We start from the raw sequence: 22,118 nt of genomic DNA on the forward strand, positions 1-22,118 counted from the left end.
AATGCTAAACTTTCAGCACAGGACAGAAAAAGACTAAACCAGGACCTTCATTCCATCTGGATGTTGCTGGTCTGTAAGTAACTTTATTTAAAACAGTGGAAGTAATAATGTTACTTGGTAACAAATTAATAAAACAAAAAATTCTCTCCTGACCCAAATGATAAATTAAGCGACTCCACACTGATCGCATAGTTCAAAGGTTTTGTAAGGAGTCTCAACTAAGGGCAACTTTCTGCATTCTCACGGTTGGTTTATATAAAAGAAAAAAAAAAGGAAAATATGTTTTATGTTTAAGTAATTTAAATGTATGCATGTCCTTAAACAAGTCCCAAATTCAAGAAATGAGGTAAAAAAAAATCAACAACAAAACGCTGCTGTTTTTTCGAAAAGAAAGCTCGTCATTTAAGAATTATTAAATTATTCTTCTGCAAATAAGGGAATCTGAAATTATGTCCATGATCACTTAAACAGTTGGCAAAGTTGCATCATAAAATTTGCCCAGTACAGATACACACACAGTGTAATTAGGACTAAACACAAAACACTCATCAGGAAAAAGTCTTCAGTTTGCTCGAGAGCATAAAGACCGAACCTTGGAGTGATGGAGAAAGGTCATGTGACCTGATGAGTCCAGACTGAGCCTATTCCAGAGTGATGGGCGTGTCAGGGTGAGAAGGGAAGGACATGAAGCGATGCTCCCATCATGCATAGTGTACACTGTACAAGCCTCTGGAGACAGTGTTATGATCTGGGGTTGATCAGTTACTCAGGTCTAGACTCAGTAACGTTATGGGGCAATAAAATGAAGGTAGCTGACCACCTGAATGTACTGAACCACCAGGTTGCCTTGGCCTGAAAAGCATTTTCAAGATACAAATGTCCAAACTGAGCCCAACCAAACGCCGGCTAAGTTGCGCGTACGTCCGGGGGCTGGTCAAAACCTGTTTGTGTCAGTGAAAAGCCAAGCAGAGCAAGTTTACTTTTTTTTTTAAAGATTCAATAAAGACATACAGTAGCACGACGGGTCCCAAGAACGTTATCAAGGACGGTAGCAAGAAGAAAAGGGAGTCGCTTTCGGTTTGGTTTATCAAAGCAGTCGGTGCCGAGAGGAATCAAAAATGAAGGTTAAGTGAGGTTTAATATTTATTTACTTCATATTTTACTCCATTTACATGTCTTTACTAAATGTTTTGATTGTTTTATATGCAAAAATATGATTATAGTGTTGGAAATTCGTAATATTGGTCATATTTTTTGGTGTCTGGAACAGATTATCTTCATTTTCATTATTTCCTATGGAACAAAGCGTTTCATAATACGACATTTCATCTTAAGAACCTCCGGAATGGATTAAATTCGTATATCCAATGTACCGCTCTATTGTATTTATAACATGTATAGTGCATTATACCCTATGGCCAAATCTATTTGGACACCTGACCAACACATTCATCTGCAAACTCCATGAATCCACACATGGTGCACAATGTCTTCATGGAGCTCGCTTTGTGCATTATGGTGCTGGAACAGGTTTGGGAATCTCAGTTCATGCTACAGCCTGCAAAGACATTCTGTACAACTGTTCACCTCTAACAACATGAGACCACGTGTGAGTGCGATGGCTGGGTGTTTCCACCACAAACCTTAGATCATACATTATCGATCAGGCAATAATAGTGGACTGACTTTGGTGGAGTCTGCGCAGCCGGCTGTAGTGCAGACTCTCAGCTGGTACGTGTACTCATGAAAGGGCCGAATGCCTCCGGCGTCAGTGAAGCTGCTTTCGGTTCCACGGTAACGCTCCCGTCCATCACGCAGAACCACATAATGGCTGATCTCACCTGGAGCAACATAAAGACATGAAGACACACATTAATTCGAAAGAGAAGGGAAGAAGAGTAGAGCTGTGGAGGAGGACAGGGTTTAAGTGTTAACTTTACTCCTCTACCGCTCTTTCTCCTCTCTACCTCCCTGTGTCTCTGTAGTCAGAGTGCGGAGACGCAGGACCGACTTCGCCTAAAAATCACAGCAGATTGGGCCTCTGATTAAAGAGCAGAATGCCCTAATGAGCAATCAACGTGTTTCTTTACATATTTAAGTGGTCCAGAAGTTCGCTCAAATGGAGCTTGTTATTTCTACTTAGCGCCATGTTTATGCGCATGTGAATTTGGGCATTCATAAATTATTCGGCTGGGAGATGCAGATTAAGTACGGTAACTCAATGCGCGCTGCTACATCAATCAGCCGGATAGACTTCGACCCACCCGCCAGGTTATCCTCATCACGGGGTCGATCCCGGTTCGGCGTCGGAATGAGGCTAAATGTAGGAAATCACAACGCGAGCACAGATTAGCCAAACAAGCGGCTCTGTGATTAAAGGATGGAGCGTGTGTGTCGTAAGAAGACTAGCATTTACTACAGCAACAATGACTTTCACATAATTACAATGGCACAGCTAAAGCTTCCCTCATCTGTTACCAACAATCACATCCTGGTGGCAGCAAGTTTCAGTTTCAGTAATTCGAAAATACAACAACAGCTTTTACAAATATAATCATCAAATATATATATATTTAAAAAATCACATAAAAGTTACCGTTAGACTTAATCGGCGAAGACCAGTTAAGTTGGATGATGTCATCCCGGAGGCCCACTCGGCTCCAGTGGGGGGGCAGCACACCCTGAGGTACGTCCTCTTTCGTAGTGACCCGTGATGGCAGGCTTAACCCATGGCCACGCCTGTTCCATGCAGACACTCTGTACTCGTAGGTGGTGTAGGGCTCCAGGTTTGTGTCTGAATTCGCATGCAAAACCATAAAACATGTTCACACACACATCTGGTCCTTGCAACCAAACTTCTTATTCAATAAACTCCTGAACTTTTCTCTGAACAGTTCCTCGATTCTCGAGCCACATCACTCGAGTTCAGAAGTGACAACGCCTGCTAGCTGCCTTTCAAACCATTGAATTAACTCATAGATTTACTGTTTATGGGTTCCAGGGACGCGTGAAGTAAGGGAAGTTTATTTATAAGAGGGTGAGTCAAAAATAATCCGCACTCCGGTTATATTAAAGCTTCTGATTTTTTCAGTCACTGCTGTGCAGGTGTGAATGTGTTACATCAACTATTTGTAACTACGGTGCGAGCAAGAATAGACGGCCCATTCGTTTTGGATTACTTGAAAGAAGATCAGCGTGCAGCAAATTTTTTATTTATTATTATAATTTTTTTCTGAGGGTCTGAGGGTGTACCTGGTGCCAAAACAACTCACGGAAAAGCATAAACAGAAGCGTTTGGATAACTTTTAACAAAATTGAGACCAATATTTTAAGGCAGGTGAAAGTCTCTTAAAGAGAATCATTACTGGTGATGAGGCACGGATTCATCACTACGAGTCTGAGAGTAAACTGCAGAGTACGGAACGGAAACATCCTCAATTACAGACTGAGCAAAGGTTCAAAACTCAAACCATCAGCTGGAAAATTGATTAGCGCTTACAGTTTTCTGGGATTCAAAAGGTTCAAAAGTATTGGAACCCCATCAGGAAAAAGGTTTAACAATCAACAATGGTACAGTGAGGCGCTCATTGACGAACTAAAGACTACACTTCAGATTAAACACAGAGGACTGATAGCCGAGGGTGTCACGATCACAATGATGACTTCCACCTGTTTGGTCCCCTGAAAGCAGCCCCACAAGGAAGAAGTTACGCTAATTTATATCCGTGTTTGTTTAGGCGACATTTTTGTGTTGTGAACATTGTAAGGCTTATAGACGGTTGGGTAATGCATTCCTACGAGCGATCGCTGAACTGAGGCCAAATGTGGTCCGATTACTTTATGAACCCACAGGAGAGCGGTGAAGCGTCAGGAAGCATCTTCCTCTCCATACGGAAACAAGGCATTGCTTTGAAGACTGGCCTGGGACCCCGTGTTTATTGCAGTGTTTTTCTTTATCGGTGCAGCAACTGTTTGGTGTAAATGTGTGTGTGTGTGTGTGTGTGTGTGTGAAGGGGGGGTGTCATTAGTGTAAATCACTTAAATGGGTTTGTGAGACCTGCAATGGTGGATAGGACCTCACATCCCTGCACACACACACACACACACTGTACACACACCTCTCATAAAACTTGCTGTTATATCTTTATAAAGATATTTTCCTTTGGAAAATCAGAAGTCAGTGTCCCGTGATTAAACGATTCCAATAAAAGATTCACAAAGCTTAAAAAACCCGGATTATACCTGCGAGGTATCTGTCTGAGCGCGCTCAGTGTCACTCGTACGCAGGTTGTTAGTGTGGGGGCGCACAGAACATCTGGAGGCGCGTGGGGCCACCGCAGCTTTAGCCGCTCGTGCCCAGATGGCGGCACAGCGCTGACTAGAATCACTCTGGTTGCTCCAGCCAGCCCCGCTGAACTCTTGCATTAGTCTTGATTAAACAGACACAACTAACCGAATAAATAACGTGCCGAAAGAAGCGATCGTGCTCGCCCTCCAGTCACCCGGATAAATAATGTGAAAGCCGAGCAGCCGCTTCAGCTGCCGGTTAAGGATGATTAACAATAACCTGAACAATGAGGATATGAATTGCGTAAAAAGGAAAAAAACATGGTCGTGTTTTTTTTTTTTTTTTAAATGCTGGTGTTGATTTTGGAGGAAACCAGACACCACTGAGACAGTCAGAGTGTTCCTGCTCTACCTGTAAAATAGTATCTGTTCGCCAGTCCGCTGTAAATGAGCTCATCAGCTGCCGGGCAGAGGTGTGTGTGTGCTGATTCACGTGAATTAAAAGATGATGTTGTGTTGTTTGTGGGTACGTCTGTCTCGCCCGGCATCCAGGTACAGGTGAAGAAATTTGGGTTGAAATCACACACACCGCAGTAGGCGCTTGAGGCAGCGGACGCGGGACAAAGAGAGCTGGGAAGACACTTTTCCTAAAACACACACACACACACACACACACACACACACACACACACACACACAATCACTGACATGTTTGCAGTTGACTTCTGAGTGTCACGGTACGCTAAAGGCCCCATGAATGACGCAATGACGAGTTAACGACAGTTTGCGTTTCTTCACTCGCGCGCTCTCTCTTTGCCTGCCGAGCTCATGCTGAGTTGCGTTATGTTACAGCGAGCGAATCTGATTAATGAAGTTAAAGTGTAAGTTCTCGCGTCCTGACTGGAGAGACTCGTACATCGCGGATCTCCGCCTCATATTTCTCACGCAGCTTCCTGATGTGCCAAAGAACACGTATGATCGATATTGCTAGCGGCGCTATGCTGGCTCATGCTTCACCTGCAAGGAAATTTAAAAACACACCTCAATCATCTCCCTAAGAACTTTATATTGTTCATAGTTACTTTATAATATTAGTAAATGTCATAGGGAATATGTAATCATAATATTTTTTTTTATTGTACCTGGCACCATAAAAACAGATGTGCGGTGCACTATCCAGATGTGCTGCACACTGTAAATAAAAACTACGGAGCAAAGTTAATCAGCCGGACCTTTCCTGGCTAGTGTTCGTCCAGAGCGTGATCTGTATCAGTGTTATTAACATATATTAACATGTAAGCCTTATTACCATCAGCGCTGTATCTGTGGGTCAGAGCACCGCTAACGATTCAGCACTAAGGCTAATTATATCAGTCGAACCGAGAGCGTTGCAGATGAAGGAGCGCTAATCTGAGAGTTTCCATCACTGGATTAGCTTTAATGTGTCTTTATTTTTCTTTACTACAAAAAGAGAAGAGAAACCCTCTACACTTAACGATCACGTATAACAGAGCTCTAAGGGCTGCTGTGAAATTTATACATTTATTCCTACAGATTTAAGTTTTGAACGGAGATTTTTTGTTAGAAAACAGCTTTTCAGTAAAATTACCGTCCAGACGTGATCACCGTGATGCTGATTTTGCTGAACTCCTTCCCTTAACGTGATGCTCAATATTTAAATAAATAAATGTAAAAATGTCAGTCATGTGATATACCATGATGACGAGGCCATGAGGGGCCCGGTCTGCACACACGGCCACCTTCGGGTCGAACCCGACACCGTTACAGCACTCCCTGTCCTGCTCGATCAGCTCGGTCCAGCAGCACTTCAGAGACGCCGTCCTGTTCTCCAGCACGTGGGCTCTCGGACCCTGATCTGGGCCGGCGCAACATAACGTGGTGGATGTGTTTATGTAGTGCTCGCCACAACACGCCATTCCTGCACACACACACACACACACACACACATATATATATATATATACACATCATCATCATCTTCATCACTAAACAATATTTATATTTAACGGCATCTAAATAGCAAAATCGAGGTATATGTACATGAGAATAAGTCTTGGTCTCGGTAAGTAACTGGGACCAAATTCCACAACCCTTGTTCCGAGCGAAAATACATTCCAAAGTTCAGCTGAGACTCACATGGAGCTTCTTCAGTTCAATTGAGCTAAACTGAGCTGATATCTTTAAAAATTATGTTGTATTTAGTACAAATTTAACTATTTTCTTTCCCCAGAAAGAGTCATATGACTAACCAGAACTAGCTATGTTTGGCCCCTATTACTTAGTGTACTGGGTGACGAACATCACGGTGTGTGTGTGCAGAGCAGGAAAACATAACAATAAAGTTTAATCCTAAAATGATATTAGAATGTACTCATATGATCCTCAATTCTGATTTAAGACAGACTTTAAAAAAATCTGAACTACACCATGTGTGGAGACACGTGTGGGCCAAACCAGTGATTGCATGAAATTTTTAACATTATTACTTTAACCTCATTATAAACTGAACAGGACTAAATATGAGGCTTCCTATATAAAGTTCCTTTGTCATTTATCAGTCTGGAGAAAATCAAAGTGATCGAGCATAACAGAAATAAAATGTACCAAAAGGAAATGTACAATAACAGGGCCATGAGTTGAATATTTGTCAGGATAAAAAGTCATAAGCGTGGTGTTCCTGGTGTACAGGAATGACTGCAGGGGGGGAAAGAAGAGCTCAAAGGCCAGAGTTTCAATCAGGAGGAAAAGAATCCCACGACAGATCTGATACGTCGAGCACAAACTACCAAAAAACAGAATTTTCCCACTGTTCTCAATAAAGGTGCCAATATTTCTTGATACTGTTCTAGTTGCTGTGACTTGGACATGTTATTTCCATGTATGAAACAGAAAGACAGGAATACACAGTCAGCGCGCGGCGTGGCTTCCGGAGCGCCGTGTGTGTTTCTGCTCGTCTCGGTCAGCTGGAGTTTCAGACGCAGCGTGCGGAAACCAAAAGCCCGGCGTCAACTATGGGGACATCAAATCGCTCGGCTGCCATCAGATTGTCTCGTCCCATCAGGCGTCACTTTCTCAAACCCATCACCCTGCATCCTCTCCCATTACCTTTAAAAGCATCAGCCGCTGACTCCTCACGCGCGCGTTCTGCGTCCACACAAACTGTTGTCTCGGTTTCTCGTTGCCGCGGATGTGAGGGATGAAGCTGCCGCCGCGACTTCATGTATTAGCTGCAGTTAGACGTGCAGTCGGTGTGACACGTTCAATTTAGTCCTGGACTAGACTCTACTTCTGACAGGAATTCATAACAGGAGACTCCTGTGGATCGTTTTTGTGTTTTTTCTTTTTTTGATTTGACTATTTATAACAAATTAAAAAATAAACGATGTAGAGTTTCATGATGATATTTTTTGCACAAACTCACGGTCTCTGAGCTCAAATCTCCTATTCATCATGCAATATACTTTATATAGAAATTGTCCTGTCCATAAATATTGGCACCCGTTAAGAGAATTGGCTAAAACCTTAGCATTGAATAAAGATTACATCAAATTACTTCATTTTTTTTAACCAGCAGAAACCGAAAACTGTCATAAACAATCAATAAACCGATCTTAGACACCATTTCAACAAGAACACTACCTTATTGTTTAAGCTCACAATATCACTCTGATATACTGCATGTTTATTTATCTCCATGAAGGTTACTGATTAAAAACAAAATGCTTATTGTAAAATGAGTCTTGTTTTAGACATCGTATTATAATTACACCCTGATTACGTCTCCTTAATACGGAGAATTAGTCAAAAATTACTGCATTAAAAGAGAGAAATAACTTTTAATTACACAATTTAATTCACTTTAAATACTAATATTTGGAAAAGTAGAATATTTTCGTGGTTAGTAGGTTTCCTCGGGGTACTCCAGTTTCCTCCCACAGACCAAGGACATGCAGATGAGGCTAACTGCCGTTCCCAAATTTCTGATAGTGTGTGCGTGTGTGTGTGTGTGCAACCCATTTAGGGTTTACTCCGCCGGTCCCCAGAGTCCCCAGGAATACACTCCGGGTGTCCTGAGTAAATATAAACCCCATATAAACAAAAACCTGTTTAATCTTAAAATGTAAAACCATTCCTTAACACATCGCATGTCTTTTAACTCTTTTAAAAATACAAATTAGGACCTACAGTGTACAGTGTCTCAGCACGTTAAGGTTCTGGGTTACTGATCAGAAAGTTGGTGGTTCACGCCCCAGCTCCACCAGGCTGCCATCGTGGGCCCTTGAGCGAGGCCCTTAACCCTGTCTGCTCCAGGGGGCGCTGTATCCTGTATTGCTGTACTTTCTTCAGGCTGGAATATACCACGGTAGAACTTTCCTGTGCAGTAACGTCCTGTACACGTCTCATTTAAAGGCCTAACGTAACTACATTAACTAGCGCATTATGGAGCGCTCGCGTGACTGTGTGTTTCTTGAATTCAGTGATCGTGTGTTTCACACATGGCACTGCCACACACTCTTTTCAGTTGCAGATGAAATTAAGAACAATTAGATCACATTGATCAGGCGCGGTGACTCAGTCTACTAGTCTGGGTAATTTACAACAGACGAGACGTGAACAACCTCCCTCCTGTACCATTCTCATGCGTACGAGCGGTTTACACAGAAGGTGTCTGTTTACGCTGATCTTAAATCACTTTCTTATGGACCTCTATAAAAAGCTTCAGCCAAACCCATTTCTGTCGTCTGACTAAGAGGAAGAGACTGCTGGTTTATTTTCATGGGTAAACCATTGCTACAATAATCACCATCAGCCTCCGGTATGATAAATTGCTAATTGTTCAATACCCTAATCAGCGTTCATTCTTTGCACAGATAAACCGTGACAGCGCCATTAATTTAAATAGTAATTTCACTTAACAGCCAAAACAGCGGAGCAGATTTTTACGCAAGGTTTTTTTTTTTCCCTTTCGAGAGGGCTGCATCCATCACGGGCGCTGCGGTGACATAAAGATGTCTGACGTGCACTAACTCACTTAGGGACAGCAGATGTTGCAGCTCGGTGCTCAGTGGCAATTCCCATGGTGTATTACTTCAGCTCCAATGACTTGCAGATAAACAGCTCAACAAATTTTTTTTTTTTTCGAAACAGCCCCGCCATCCTGTTTCCTGCGAACCCATCCTCTACAGCGCTGAATTTTTCATGATACTTCAACAGAAGTGGCGTGAACTTTGACACGGTGACCCCTTAACTCCAGAGTAATTGTTCTCTAGACTCGACCTTCACCTGTCAGATAAAACAATTCACTCCGCTTCATCTTTTCCTCTTTGTCTCTATATGATAAAATAAAAGCAGAAAAGGAGGCCAGGATCTGGTGCTCGCAGGTAATCAGGACTGAGCTCAATAAATGCACATTGTTAGCACACGCTCAGTTCTTTCTTTCTTTTTTTCTTCTCCCCACCCCAAGCTCTACGAAATGATTTTGCTAATCTTCAGATTTCTGACGGATTTGCATACATTCATTAGAGTGCGAGTGAATGCGCCGAACATAAGGTGCTTAGCCTCCCTGAATTAAGGTTCATTCGTTTAATGATAAGTAAATATTTAGTCTGCAACGAACAACTGATAAAAATGTGCGCCGTGGCTTACACCAGCCTTTGGATACGAGAGACGGAACAAATGAAAGCGCTGAATACAAACTGAATACATTAGCAGCACAGCGAGACACATTTTTCAAAGTCATGATCAGAGAGCACACAAGGACTTTGCTGCCTTTATAGCCTCCAGTCAAAAAAAAAAAAAAATCTGTACAAAAGGTATCGCATGACGGCTTTGAAACAGAAAGAGCATCCGTCCACGTCCACCGGTGTATTTTATTTTTATTCATTTATTTATACTCGGTCCCCCGCGGGAGCTGCGACCAGAAATTACATTAAATTGACAGTCTTCTACCAAATCGGATCCCACGTGTGTCCCTCGTCCCCGTGTCTTTGCCAATATGTATTTGATCAACTGGCTGCATTAACAGATGCCGCTGACGGAAAATGCTTGGGTGGCAGGAACACTTTCAGCACTCTTTGGGGAATTTGAGAAATACAGGAGAGGGAGAAGGAGGGGAAAAAGCCAGGAGGCAGAATACGCTGCGTTTATGTGCTTTCTCGTGGAAATGGAGTGATTACGGCACACAGTTGCACACATAAAACTCCAACACTAAAAGATCATAAAACCAGTCAACTTTTGATTAACCAGATCACAGAGACCACCCGGGCGGAGCTGACATGATACTAATATAAAAGCATCGCTTTAGAGGAGTCTCGGTACGGGTTGTGATGTAATGCATTAATATTGTTAGTTGACAGATTTGACAAGCGTTCAGGGAAACTCAGGTGATTCAGAATCCTGCAGGAGGAAATAGAAAGGAGATGTAATGTACAGTACAGCAGGGCCATGCAATTAACCCATTTGTACATCAAATTAAGACTTTTTTCACTTTCAGCTATAATAAAAACAAGATAATAATAATTATGCAGCATTCCATTTCACACTGAATTTCTCATCGCGTTATAAATCCCGCCCTCGCTAACAGCTGGTGATGACGGACTGTAGCTGAGCCGCGATCGGCTGATTCATTTATTTTACTCGTTATGGTGCGAGAGTTCTGGAGCTCATTCCTGATTTGTATTTTCTCTCACTCCAGTCATTGCTCTTCACTTGCCAGTGGTTGCCAGATAACACTGAATCCCTACACTCGGATAAAAAAAAAAAAAAAAAACAGATCAAAACTAAAACTCATACTGTAGCATATAATAAACTTTTTATAACCTTTCTGTGGGTTACTGTTTAGAAGGTCAGTAGCTGAAGCCCCCGCTCCACCAAGATGCCACTGCTGGGCCCTAGAGTAAGGCCCTTAAACCTGTGTCCTCCAGGGGGCGCTATATCACCGCTGGCCCTGAGCCCCAAAAAGCTGGGATATGTGAAAAAAGAACTTCACTGTGCTGTTATGTACACACAAGATAAACTTATTATTTTAAAAGATTATTATTATTATTATTACTTAATTTATTTTTATAATTTAATTTCTTTTTACTTCTAATTGTTTAAGGGAAGAAGGTCAGAATCTGGTCAATAAAATAGGAACAAAAAGGAAAAAGAATCATCATGCCTTACATTTTACTTTACAACTATTAACAACATTTAATATTTTATTTAAAGATTTAATAAAATTATTGAACATCTTAAATGGGGTTTAAATTTAAAACAAGTTCTATAAGCAATAAAGGCAATGCAAATGATGATTATTATTACGTAATTCATGTATTATTATATACTTTTTATTATAATATTTTTACACAATTGCTGATCCTCACTCTCAGCCAGGTTGTGGTCTCTCTCTCTCTCTCTCTCTCTCTCTCTCTCTCTCCCTCTCTCTCTTTTTGTTTATCTGAAATAAAAAAATTCAAGAAAACTGTTACAAATATATATTTTTTAATTAAATAAAGTCAATAAACAGTTATGTTAAATAATCATGATTTCATTATTGACCAAAACAATCATGTTTATGACTTTTGTTTTAATCGAGCCGCCCAAAAGAGACGTGTAGTCCAGTTCTGTTCTAACCTGCTTCGATTTAATGCAGTGAAAACAGAAAGTCGTTTAAACGCTACAGACTCCACAGCATTCGACTAAAGCCCAAGTGTAAACTTTTAATGCTAACAGCGCTGCCTGCCTCTGCGCTAATCAGACTTCTTTAGCAGTGTTTAGCAAACATTCCGCTCACATGGCAAGATTTGCTAATCCCTCACGGATACCAGAGACAATTAAAAGAACTTAACAGAAAAGCTTAAAGCTAAAGTCCTTACGAGGACGCGTTGACTTCGCGCTCCTTCTCTGAAGGCAGACTCGGGCTCGTGAGCATGGCCTCGGCTTTAACATCTGCATTTGGCAGGAGAAGATAATAAGAACACTAAGAGCAACATGGAGTGTGATTAAACACTCGTCCTGTGACGTGTGCGGCTGAACCAGAGAAACGTTTAACCGCGGTGTCACTTCCACTGCAAACGGCCATCGTGTCCTTGAGAACGTGTGTGTTTATGACACTTTTTTCTGGACATTACAGCCGTTTTCATGATTCAGTGTTACTTCTCGTCACACACACACACACACACACACAAACACACACACACACACACACATCCTCATCATCGTCTCTCTCTCTCTCAGGCTTTTAACGCTTAAACAGAAGCAAAATATTCAGAGTTAACCTTGAGTGTTTGATACGAGCGCAGAACTCGGCACACACGCTGATACGAGGCAACGCAAAGCTCCGCCAGAGCCCCGTGTAACACAAACACAAACTTTACACAAACACACTTCATATGGTAATATATTATGCAAATCCTTTCCTCCCAGGTGCACATTTTATCTGAATAATAAATTCAATTCATTTTCAAACGTAAAAAACAAAAATCAGCAATAATTCATATCATCATACAGACTCTTTTTTAAAATTATTATTATTTTTTTTTTTTACAGTTATTTACCATACTTGCTAAAATGAATGAAATGAAGGGAAAAGTTAGTTTAAAAGAGTTCCTTGTTTCCATCAGGAATGTGTTTTGGTTTCACGCTGGATCTTAAGCAAATGTCTGGGCAGCATTTCAAACAGCTGATAGCTGTCTCCCACTGGCAAGCCACGGCTCCTGACAGAATGGAGTGTAATGTGTGATAGATCGTACTTTGGGGACTCTGTAATCACATTTCTCTCTGCCATCAGCTGGAGCTCGGCAGGACCTCCTTGGAAAAAAAAAAAAGGTCTCTTTTCCCTCAATCTGGCGGAGTGTGTGATGCATGTTTATACCTGAGTCTGAGCGATGCAAAGTTACACATCAGGAGAGACAAACATGCAAACAAACACAAGACTGAATCTAAGGTTTATAATTTAGAAGATAAAAAGAATTACAAGATATTCATAGGAAAAAAACGCAACTTTATGGACGTAATTTATCTGTTAATATAAACAATACACATCGAGGTTAATTAGCTGTAATGGGAGAGAATTTATTATTCATTTAAGCCATTTTTCTGACTAATTAAACTAAATTATTTTACCCTTTTTCGATTCCTTGTACAATTTTTTTCCTCCGTTCCTCAAGCTACCTGACCTTTGCCCAGAACAGATGCTATACATTATTAGATTGTTAACTTATTTTGCCACAGGACTCCATCCCTCCCTTCCCAAATATCTCTAATACGGAAAATGGAGTCTTACGCAGGCGCAAGTGTCTTTATCAAGGTTAAGTAGCTAATTCGGTAAAAGAGCAAGCTGAGAGTGTGTGCGGCGGACGCGGTGTGAGCTCGCGGTACTGCGCGCCGGCCGCCAGCCTAACGGGCAAATGGCCTTTAGGCGTCCTAACGGCACTATTCATCATAACATATGCTCTCTCCAGGACACCAGGCCTTAATGAAGGATGGCTTTTTCATCAAACTTATTTTAGAAGATGAACTAAAGTAAAGAGAGAGAGAGAGAGAGAAAGAGAGGGAACGGAAAAGGCAGAGGAGACATCGCAGTGTCGAGGAACTCAGGTTTGGAAGCCCAATGTTGAAACAGCGACTATAATATTAGCATTAGGAATATTTTGGGTTTTTTAATGGTATGGTACCTAAGGACACTCAAAAGAAAAAAGCAAAAAAAAAAAAAAAAGAGAAGAAGGACAGGGCTGAATAATTGCACATCATGCACAAGATGATTAACCAACAGCTGAAATTATTGCAGCAGTCCATCCCAGAGGTGCCATGAAAGGGACTGGGAGAGGGTGTTAGCATGATAAATACACTGGTGTCACTGACCTCATGGTGGCCATTATTTCTGTTGCATCCTGGGAGCGTGCTGTGGCCTTGGCACGACTCTGGTTGGTGCGTGGATGTGTGCATCTCCATCATCCAGCCTGACAAAGATGGCTGACACTGGGGGCCTGTGCCCGTTCGGTCCATCTGTGCCCAGGTGCCCGCTTTAGCATGGCACGGCGGGGTAGAGGGGAGGAGTCTGAGTGACCCCAGAAGGGTTCAGCTCCTCTGACACTTTGCCACATTGTCATTAGAAAGTCACCAAGGACTAGGGCTCAGACGAAGCCGGTGGGAAGTTCCACTGTCCTACATTCACTTTCTGTTGTCTTACTTTGTTGTACTTTGTGCACTAAATTCACCGTAACAAAACTAAACACTAAACGCTACATTCTGTTTCCTCACCCTACAGCGCGGGAACTCGGAGGCGTTACCTGGAACAGGGGCGTGTGCTGTTCCTCTGAGGGCGTCTCCACAGCATACCGCTTCTTTAGAGACCAGCTTTCCTCCACAGCACTGGGATCTGTAGCCGTCATGAAGCCGCCCGTTGCAGCAGATCTGACCGGCCGCGGAGGAGAAGGGGGTCGAACCGCAACACGAATCGCCGAAACCGACGGACGCTCGCGAGCGCCCGGGATGCGAACAGCACACATCACCTACAGAGAGAGCGGGAGAGAAGAGAGTCCGTAAACCCCCAAGACTAATGAGAGTCTGTGACCGGGAACAAAAAAAATAAACTGCTAAGTCACTGTGTCATAGAGTTGTATGCAAAAGTTTTTATCCCCCATGGCTTCTTGCTGGGAAAAAATATCTAAATATCTAAATCAAGAATCACCTCTCGAAGAAACGAAAAAATGAAATCTTACATGCAATACTGTAAGAACTAGGAAACATAATTCCTGCATTTAATGCATAGATATAATAGTACATAATAGAAATATGTTTTTTTTTTTAATCACTGTAACATTTAAGTCCATAAGTATTTGGACAGTAATGTGACTTTTCATAAAATGGCCTCTTTACGCCACAAAGGATTTGAAATAAAAAAACAATAAAAACACGATGGAATTGATACAAGTGAAGGCGGCCATCATTAGGTTGAAAACTAAAAACAGACCTTCTGAGAGATAAAGAAAGCATCAGGCATGGACAAATTAGCAATCTGTTATATCTATAAAACAAAGAAAGCAAGAAGTGATCACAGAATTGTTTCCTCGGGAAGAAAAAAAAACGCTTCAAATCATCTAGTGTCATAAACACCTGGAGAACATACTGTAGGTGTCTCATCGTCAAGAGAAACCTTCCTGTACGTACATACAGAGGGTTCAGTGCGAGATCCAAACCACTGATCAGACTCGAGAACAGAAAGGTAAGATTAGTTCTGGAACAAGATTCTTTGGACCGATTAAACCATCATGGATTTTACCAACATGATGGAAGGAGATGAACATGGAGAAGGAAAGGAAGGACTCATGATCCAAAGCGTACAACATCATCTGTCATGACAACATGGTGGAGGCAGCGCTATGGCACGGGCGTGTACGCCTGCCAATGGAACACAGTCTCTGGTGCTTACCGATGATGTAACTGCTAATTAAAGTAGCATGGAGCTACACTTACTGGTGAGATACAGCATGCTTTCAGTTACTGAACACAAGACTGAAGGCAGAAAGACTCAAACAAGCAGCAGCTGAATGCAGATGCAGTAAAGGTCAAAGGCCAAATGTTTTACTGCGACTAAGAGTCACATCACAGTCCTGTGCTTGAAGTCTTCTGTAAATGTCAATCATGTTCACGCCTTCATTCATCAGAAATTTTATCACGAGTCCCGGTTTGACTTGAACGACCCCTTGGATAAGTGATATTTAACAAAATCTAATCATCCATATTCATGGGATTCTAAGCAAAAAACAAAACAAAACACAAAGAATCTGCACATCTTTATAAATAATTTACCCCAGCTACTTCGTATAAAGACGTAGCGGCGCGTAGCGGCGCGTACCTGGGCGGATGTGGACGTAGTAATCTCCACAGCACTGGTATTGTGGGAGAAGCTCCTGTAACTTCCCTCCGCAGCAAACAGTCACAGAGTCATTTACAGCCGGTAGGTAGCGCTCATTACAGCACTGGTGGGATTCTTTTAGGCTGTGTACGGTCTGATCACAACACACCTACACAAAGACAAATGCACAATCACACACATGCAAAATCTGTTTAAAACTCTTTATGCATACATTTCTTAAGTGCTAAAAAAGTTCCTTTTAGTTCAAGGAAATTTTAGAATAAAGGAGGTGGCGACGCCTCGGCCCCTGAGGAGGCCCCGCTCAGGCTCACGGAGGTTCAGGGAGCGGTGTGGCCCTGGGGTTGCTCGTCTTCCTCCTCCTCCCACTGCCACGCTATATTTAGACACACTTCATTGTCTATTTTGGCAAGAAATCAGGCCAGGATAGATTTTCTGAGCGCGTTGGGACTTCAGTCTGGTGGAGTCTGAAAAATCTGTGTTGCCCCAAGCCACTGACATCGTCCTTACCTTTTGGCTAGTCTTCAAGCTGAAACATATTGTTAGGGATCACTCTGATGCAAAAGAAAAAAACTTTCAGTTTGACTTGAATTCAGATGAACATAATAGACAATAAAAAATAAAAAAACAATAGAACACTGAAATAAACAATTTATCAAAAATCTGGCCCTTAATGAGAGTGAGTGTCACTAATAAACCGGGTTAAGGACGACACGATTCTGACTCTATCTCACAACATGGGTGATGATTAGGGGTCGTATTGGACTATTCCAATATGTTGATGACATTTGTTACCCTCGACGCGTACTGTACACACACACACACACACACTCATAAAAAAGCATGTTCTGGATCAGTCATGTTGTGAAATGGTTATATCAGACCGACACAACAAGGGAATATTGGCAGATGGCTCTGTTACATTCATTCTGTAAGACCCAGTGAATCATCTCTATTCTACGGCTGCTGTCGAACGCGGCGAGCTCGTCTTTCCTGAGCCGTATTCTTTTGTGTCCAGGCCTCCAGAGCATTACTGTCTACTCTTGAGCTGGGGGAGACGTATGGCTCGCGCTCACTTGCCAAGTTGGCAGCGTTTCAATAACATCAGGACTGCAGCAATTGCAGGAGACAAGTTAATCTATTTCCTGAAAACAACTGCGGGCATGAAAGCTTTGTGTTAAAATGCCAAAATGGCTCATTGCATCCTCGATACAGGAGTATTTTACTTAAATCTTAGCCTCTAACCCTGAGGCCCTTACAAGTAATGATGCAAAAATCTTTAATTGCCTGTAAGCTAATTTAAGCTGTTTTATAACCCTAGTACGTAGTCGATTAACTGTATTATCAGTTACTGATAAACTGCGAGGCTTGGCAAAAATGTATTCATTCTCTTTGATGATACTAATTAATATTTATTCACTGACATTTTCTTATTGATTATTGTTAAATGGTACCTGCTTAGGAATAAAAAAAACTATGACGATTATGATTAAACATATCCGTAGCATATTTTAACAATAATTTAAATATAAGAAAATCTGCGTTAAAATGCTGCAATCTATCAGCGGGGCATAAAATTCATGCAACTGAATCACTTTGATCACAGATGTCTGCCGTTTTTAAAAAAAAGATTTTGCAACATAAGTGGGTCTCTCAAATACATATCATTTACACTCAAGCGGTAAACTCATAGCAGTATATTTGTAGGTGTAGCATTGCCACATCGGATGGGTTGGCACTTTTTTTTTTCCAAGTGAGAAGAAAGATTATCTGTAGACTCGGTTTAAAATTCATATACATTTTTCTGTAAGTGCTTGAACTTGTCATGCAGGAGAAACCATACCTACAAACAGAATGGTCTAAGATGGCAAAATGTATTTTTTTAAATGAACTTTTAGCAAATCATAGAATAAAGCTGTGTTGCCAGTTAGCGCTCCTTTACTTCTTTGGAACAGATAAAAAGGTAACAGCAATTAAAAACTCTGCAGGTGTTACGAGTCCTGCGATAATCGTCCACTTGCACACCTGTGCTCATCATATGTGTTCGCTAAAACTATAAAACACCACCACAGATCTGATTATAGTCGAAAGAAACGACAGGCATTCAGAGGACACCTAAAACACGACTATACTAAATTATTTTAAATGCACTTTACATGACGCGCAGAACACTAACACGCTAGTTTTATAAAAAAATAATAAAAACATATTAAATACAATTAGCACGACGTTGCTGTTTACTTAAAAACAAAACCTATTAATTAAGCAGGCAATAACCTGATCATCCATGTGATCCTTAAATCTTTTAATCGATTCAACAGCACGTCCTTATATTTCCGACACTGTTGATCCTTGGGGGATCTCACCCACAACATTCTGTAAAGTTTAATAAATCTGCAGATTTTCCTCCTTCAGTCATTCACTGAGGCTCAGAGCTAGCAAAGAACAATCTCACGTCAAACACAGAAACACGCTAACTACAAAAACTTGTGTGTTTCAATATTATTGTAATAACTCAGCGAGATGCTAAATGTACTTCTTTTTAATGATAAATAACCTGAACGTTGCATAGTAACATGTCGATCTAGTGAAAGAATGATGCGACTAATGATACATCAAAATCCGATTGGCTGCTTTATTAATCAATATTAATTTGTGCTTTTATTTAGAGATGTGTTTTAGAGCTTAAAGATTAAATCCAGTGAGCCTTAACAGCGGAACTCCTCAGTCCTGAAGACACAGACGTTGCCTTGGAAAACTGCTTGTAGTAAAAATATTAGTAAGTAACACAATAATTAAAAAGACAATTATAACACCTTCATGAAGACCTTATCATAATCATAAGCATGATGAAACGTAAAGTATTTATTGTCATATGCACTAACCTGCTCTCTGGGATGGTAACAGGAATTTCCACAGAACTCCTGGTTTACGGGGCACTGCACGTATGAGCAGTGGGTTTGGGGAGGCACGGCCTGCTTGGCCTGGAGCTCTTCACAGGGCTTAAGGGTCTTGCGGCGAATGTTATATCCTCCCAGGATGCCGTTGGGCCGGCCAGGTGACGACCACTCCAGTCTGATGGATCTACAAAACCAAGAGCAGAAGTTTTGTTACGGCTTTATGGAGCCATGAACCATATGATTACGGTGCACCGCGCTATGGACGCAGAATTCCACTCGAAGTGTGTCGTTTCAAAGGTCTAATGTGGAGTGACATCATGTTCAAGGCAGGACAAGAAACTTGCCTACATCCAAATCCTTTTATAAATTTATTAAGATTTTAACAAATAGCTGACGGTGTGTAGAAGGAAAACAATAAAACCTGAAGACATCCTCTTACGGAGCCTCTTCATTTTTACATGCGAGACTTCCACGGCGTCCATAAAGCCTCGGTTCCGTCCAAGATTTTTTTTTCCATAAAAGGAAAACCATCTACTATTATAAAAGGAGCACATTTGGTTGTTGGTGCAAATGTCGATCAACTGACTTCGTTTTAGAGTCTCTTGTTTCCACATTTTCTATAATAATAATAATAATAATAATAATATTGCATTATGTACAATAAAGCTCTTCATGTCAGTGCTCAGAACCAGATAAAAATGCTGCCATTACGCATAAACTAAATTTCACACCACATCCTATTTGCTCTGCTCCTGCACGGCTATATCATTTACATCAGGACACGCCCCCAATATGCTAAACAACTTTTTTTTTGGTCATTTGTCTAAAGTGGTGCTTAATTTGTTGAAAATATAAAAGACCAATGAAACGTTCATATACTTCAAAAATTAAATAGATGCATTGATGTGCAAAATGCATTTAAAATGTCATTTAAAAATGAATCCTAGAATTTGTTTTATGGCTTTAATTACAGTCCACAATCCTGCAGTTGTGGAAAAATCTATTGCTCTTCTCTTCCATGGCTGTTCTACAGTATGTGAGAAATACAAATGCACAGAAGGTGTGTCATTTTTCAGCTCATAATCGGTTGCCAATTTTCAGACATCGCTTCAGTTTCTCTTTGAAATTTCCCTGTGGCCAAAAACCCTAGAATAGAGATCAAATAAAATGATTCAATAGAGATTTAAATTAAAACTGAGCAAACAAATTGAACTGAGGAGTCACACAGCAATCGATCTTTAGACGTGTTTTTTATATAATTTAACATTACATTTTTTAATGCATATTTTGTGCATCTGGTTTATTCCGATGTTAGAATCAGTAACTACTCTGTCATGTACACTACTGTGTGATGACTCTCAGGATGTGGGATGGGACATTTTCATCATCATTTTAGCTGCAGTTGCACTTTTCTACCACTAGTGGTTCTCTCAAATTCATTCATTCTCTATAGTGCTTATCCAGGACAGGGTGCCAATCCAGCACAGGGCACACACACGCACACACACACACACCCACCCACACACACACACCCACCCACACACACACACCCACCCACACACACACACACACACACACACACACACACACACACACTGTTCTGTTTAGCCGTCGGGGAAATGTTACAGCTCTGTCTATAGTTCTATAATTACCATCAGTGAGAGGTTTGTATCAGTGTAAGTGGAGAAAACTGCAGCTGGAAGAAACGAAGAGCAGGAACCAGGACACAAAGCCGATTCTGCAGCGTGCCAAGTGCAGCGCTGGCAGAGAATCCTGCAGCTCATGTTGGCAGTCTGTAGGTGGGATTAGGTAACACGGCTTTACGACTTACTGCAAAGTCCGAACTGGACAGTGAGTTACAGCGAGCGTCAGCCTTTCCTTTCTTTTTTCTTTTTTCTTTTTTTGATGCACTTCCGATATCGACTTTCACGCTCCAGTCATGAGAAGAGCTGCTCTGTGACAGGCGGAGAGTTTTCACCTCATCCTGTTTTTGTTACTGACAGAATTAAAAAGCTAATATTGCAGAAAAGATAAATGATAATATGATGATATAATTCTCTATACTGAGCCTTTGACTCTGGGTGTTTTTGAGCTCCTATAAAAAGCTGAGATATTAATTATTAATCACGTGGCTTTAAGTGATTTTTTCAATCCTGTCAAGCAAACATAAAAATGCACAGCAAGAATAAACCTAACGTGGGAACTTGAGGACAAATACCACACACACACACACACACACACACACACACACACACACACACACACACACACACACACGCAAACACACTCACTTAACCTTTTGAATAGTATGAATAGTAATGCAATGAACTCATTATTGTACACTGTAATCCTACAGAAAGCAAAAACCATCTAGTAACAGGAACAGCGATAATAACAACTCATTTTACCCCAAATTCAGAAATACAGATATGGTGTTAAAAGGTAATAAGGTGGGATTTTAAATGCTTTATACATTTTCTTGATAAAACAACATTTTTGACTTAATAACAAACAAACCCTCTTTTAGGTTGCAGAAACATTAATACCTCTAAGCCATGGCGATGACCCTCAGCTTCAAATGTACCAGTAAGTTAAAGGTCCCATAACCTATTATTTCTTTATTAAGCTAACACGGGACTCAGAGGACCTACAAACTTGTCTGTGTTAATACTCCAGCTGAAATAGCACTTAGATTTTTTTTCATTTTTTGTACCTTAACTAACTTCATTTAACTCCCACTACAAATGTGCCGTTTAAGTGTCTAGGGAAATGAGCTACTGAGCCACGCCCACTCATAGAAGAGCAGAGTGAGCAACAAGCCGGGGGAGGGAAGGGGCTTTTATGAGGTCACATAAGAGGAAAAAATATAATTGGATTGTTTAAGCCTCGGGCAATACAAAAAAAAAGAAGATAAAAAGCAGGAAGTGTTTTTATTTCAGTATTTTTTTTGTACTCGTACACAATAAACATCTAAAAATGACTGACTTAAATTTTGCACAATAGATGCCCTTTAATAGAGGCAGATCTTATTAAGTGTTTATGAATTTCTATAA

General features: G+C 41.1%; 1 protein-coding gene across 1 annotated transcript in view; it reads right to left on the minus strand.

The window, feature by feature from the left end:
• ush2a (Usher syndrome 2A (autosomal recessive, mild)) overlaps positions 1-22,118 on the minus strand; it is a 213,367-nt gene that overhangs the window by 44,179 nt on the left and 147,070 nt on the right. The window contains exons 47-53 of the mRNA XM_053509206.1: positions 19,051-19,249; positions 16,148-16,316; positions 14,580-14,801; positions 6,003-6,226; positions 4,700-4,934; positions 2,597-2,794; positions 1,687-1,841 (exon numbers count right to left, since the gene is read on the minus strand). Of these exons, the coding sequence (XP_053365181.1) occupies positions 1,687-1,841; positions 2,597-2,794; positions 4,700-4,934; positions 6,003-6,226; positions 14,580-14,801; positions 16,148-16,316; positions 19,051-19,249 (1,402 nt within the window). The remainder of the gene's footprint in view (positions 1-1,686; positions 1,842-2,596; positions 2,795-4,699; positions 4,935-6,002; positions 6,227-14,579; positions 14,802-16,147; positions 16,317-19,050; positions 19,250-22,118) is intronic.

The sequence above is a fragment of the Clarias gariepinus genome, chromosome 13 (genome assembly GCF_024256425.1).
Source record: "Clarias gariepinus isolate MV-2021 ecotype Netherlands chromosome 13, CGAR_prim_01v2, whole genome shotgun sequence".
Taxonomy (NCBI): Eukaryota; Metazoa; Chordata; class Actinopteri; order Siluriformes; family Clariidae; genus Clarias; species Clarias gariepinus.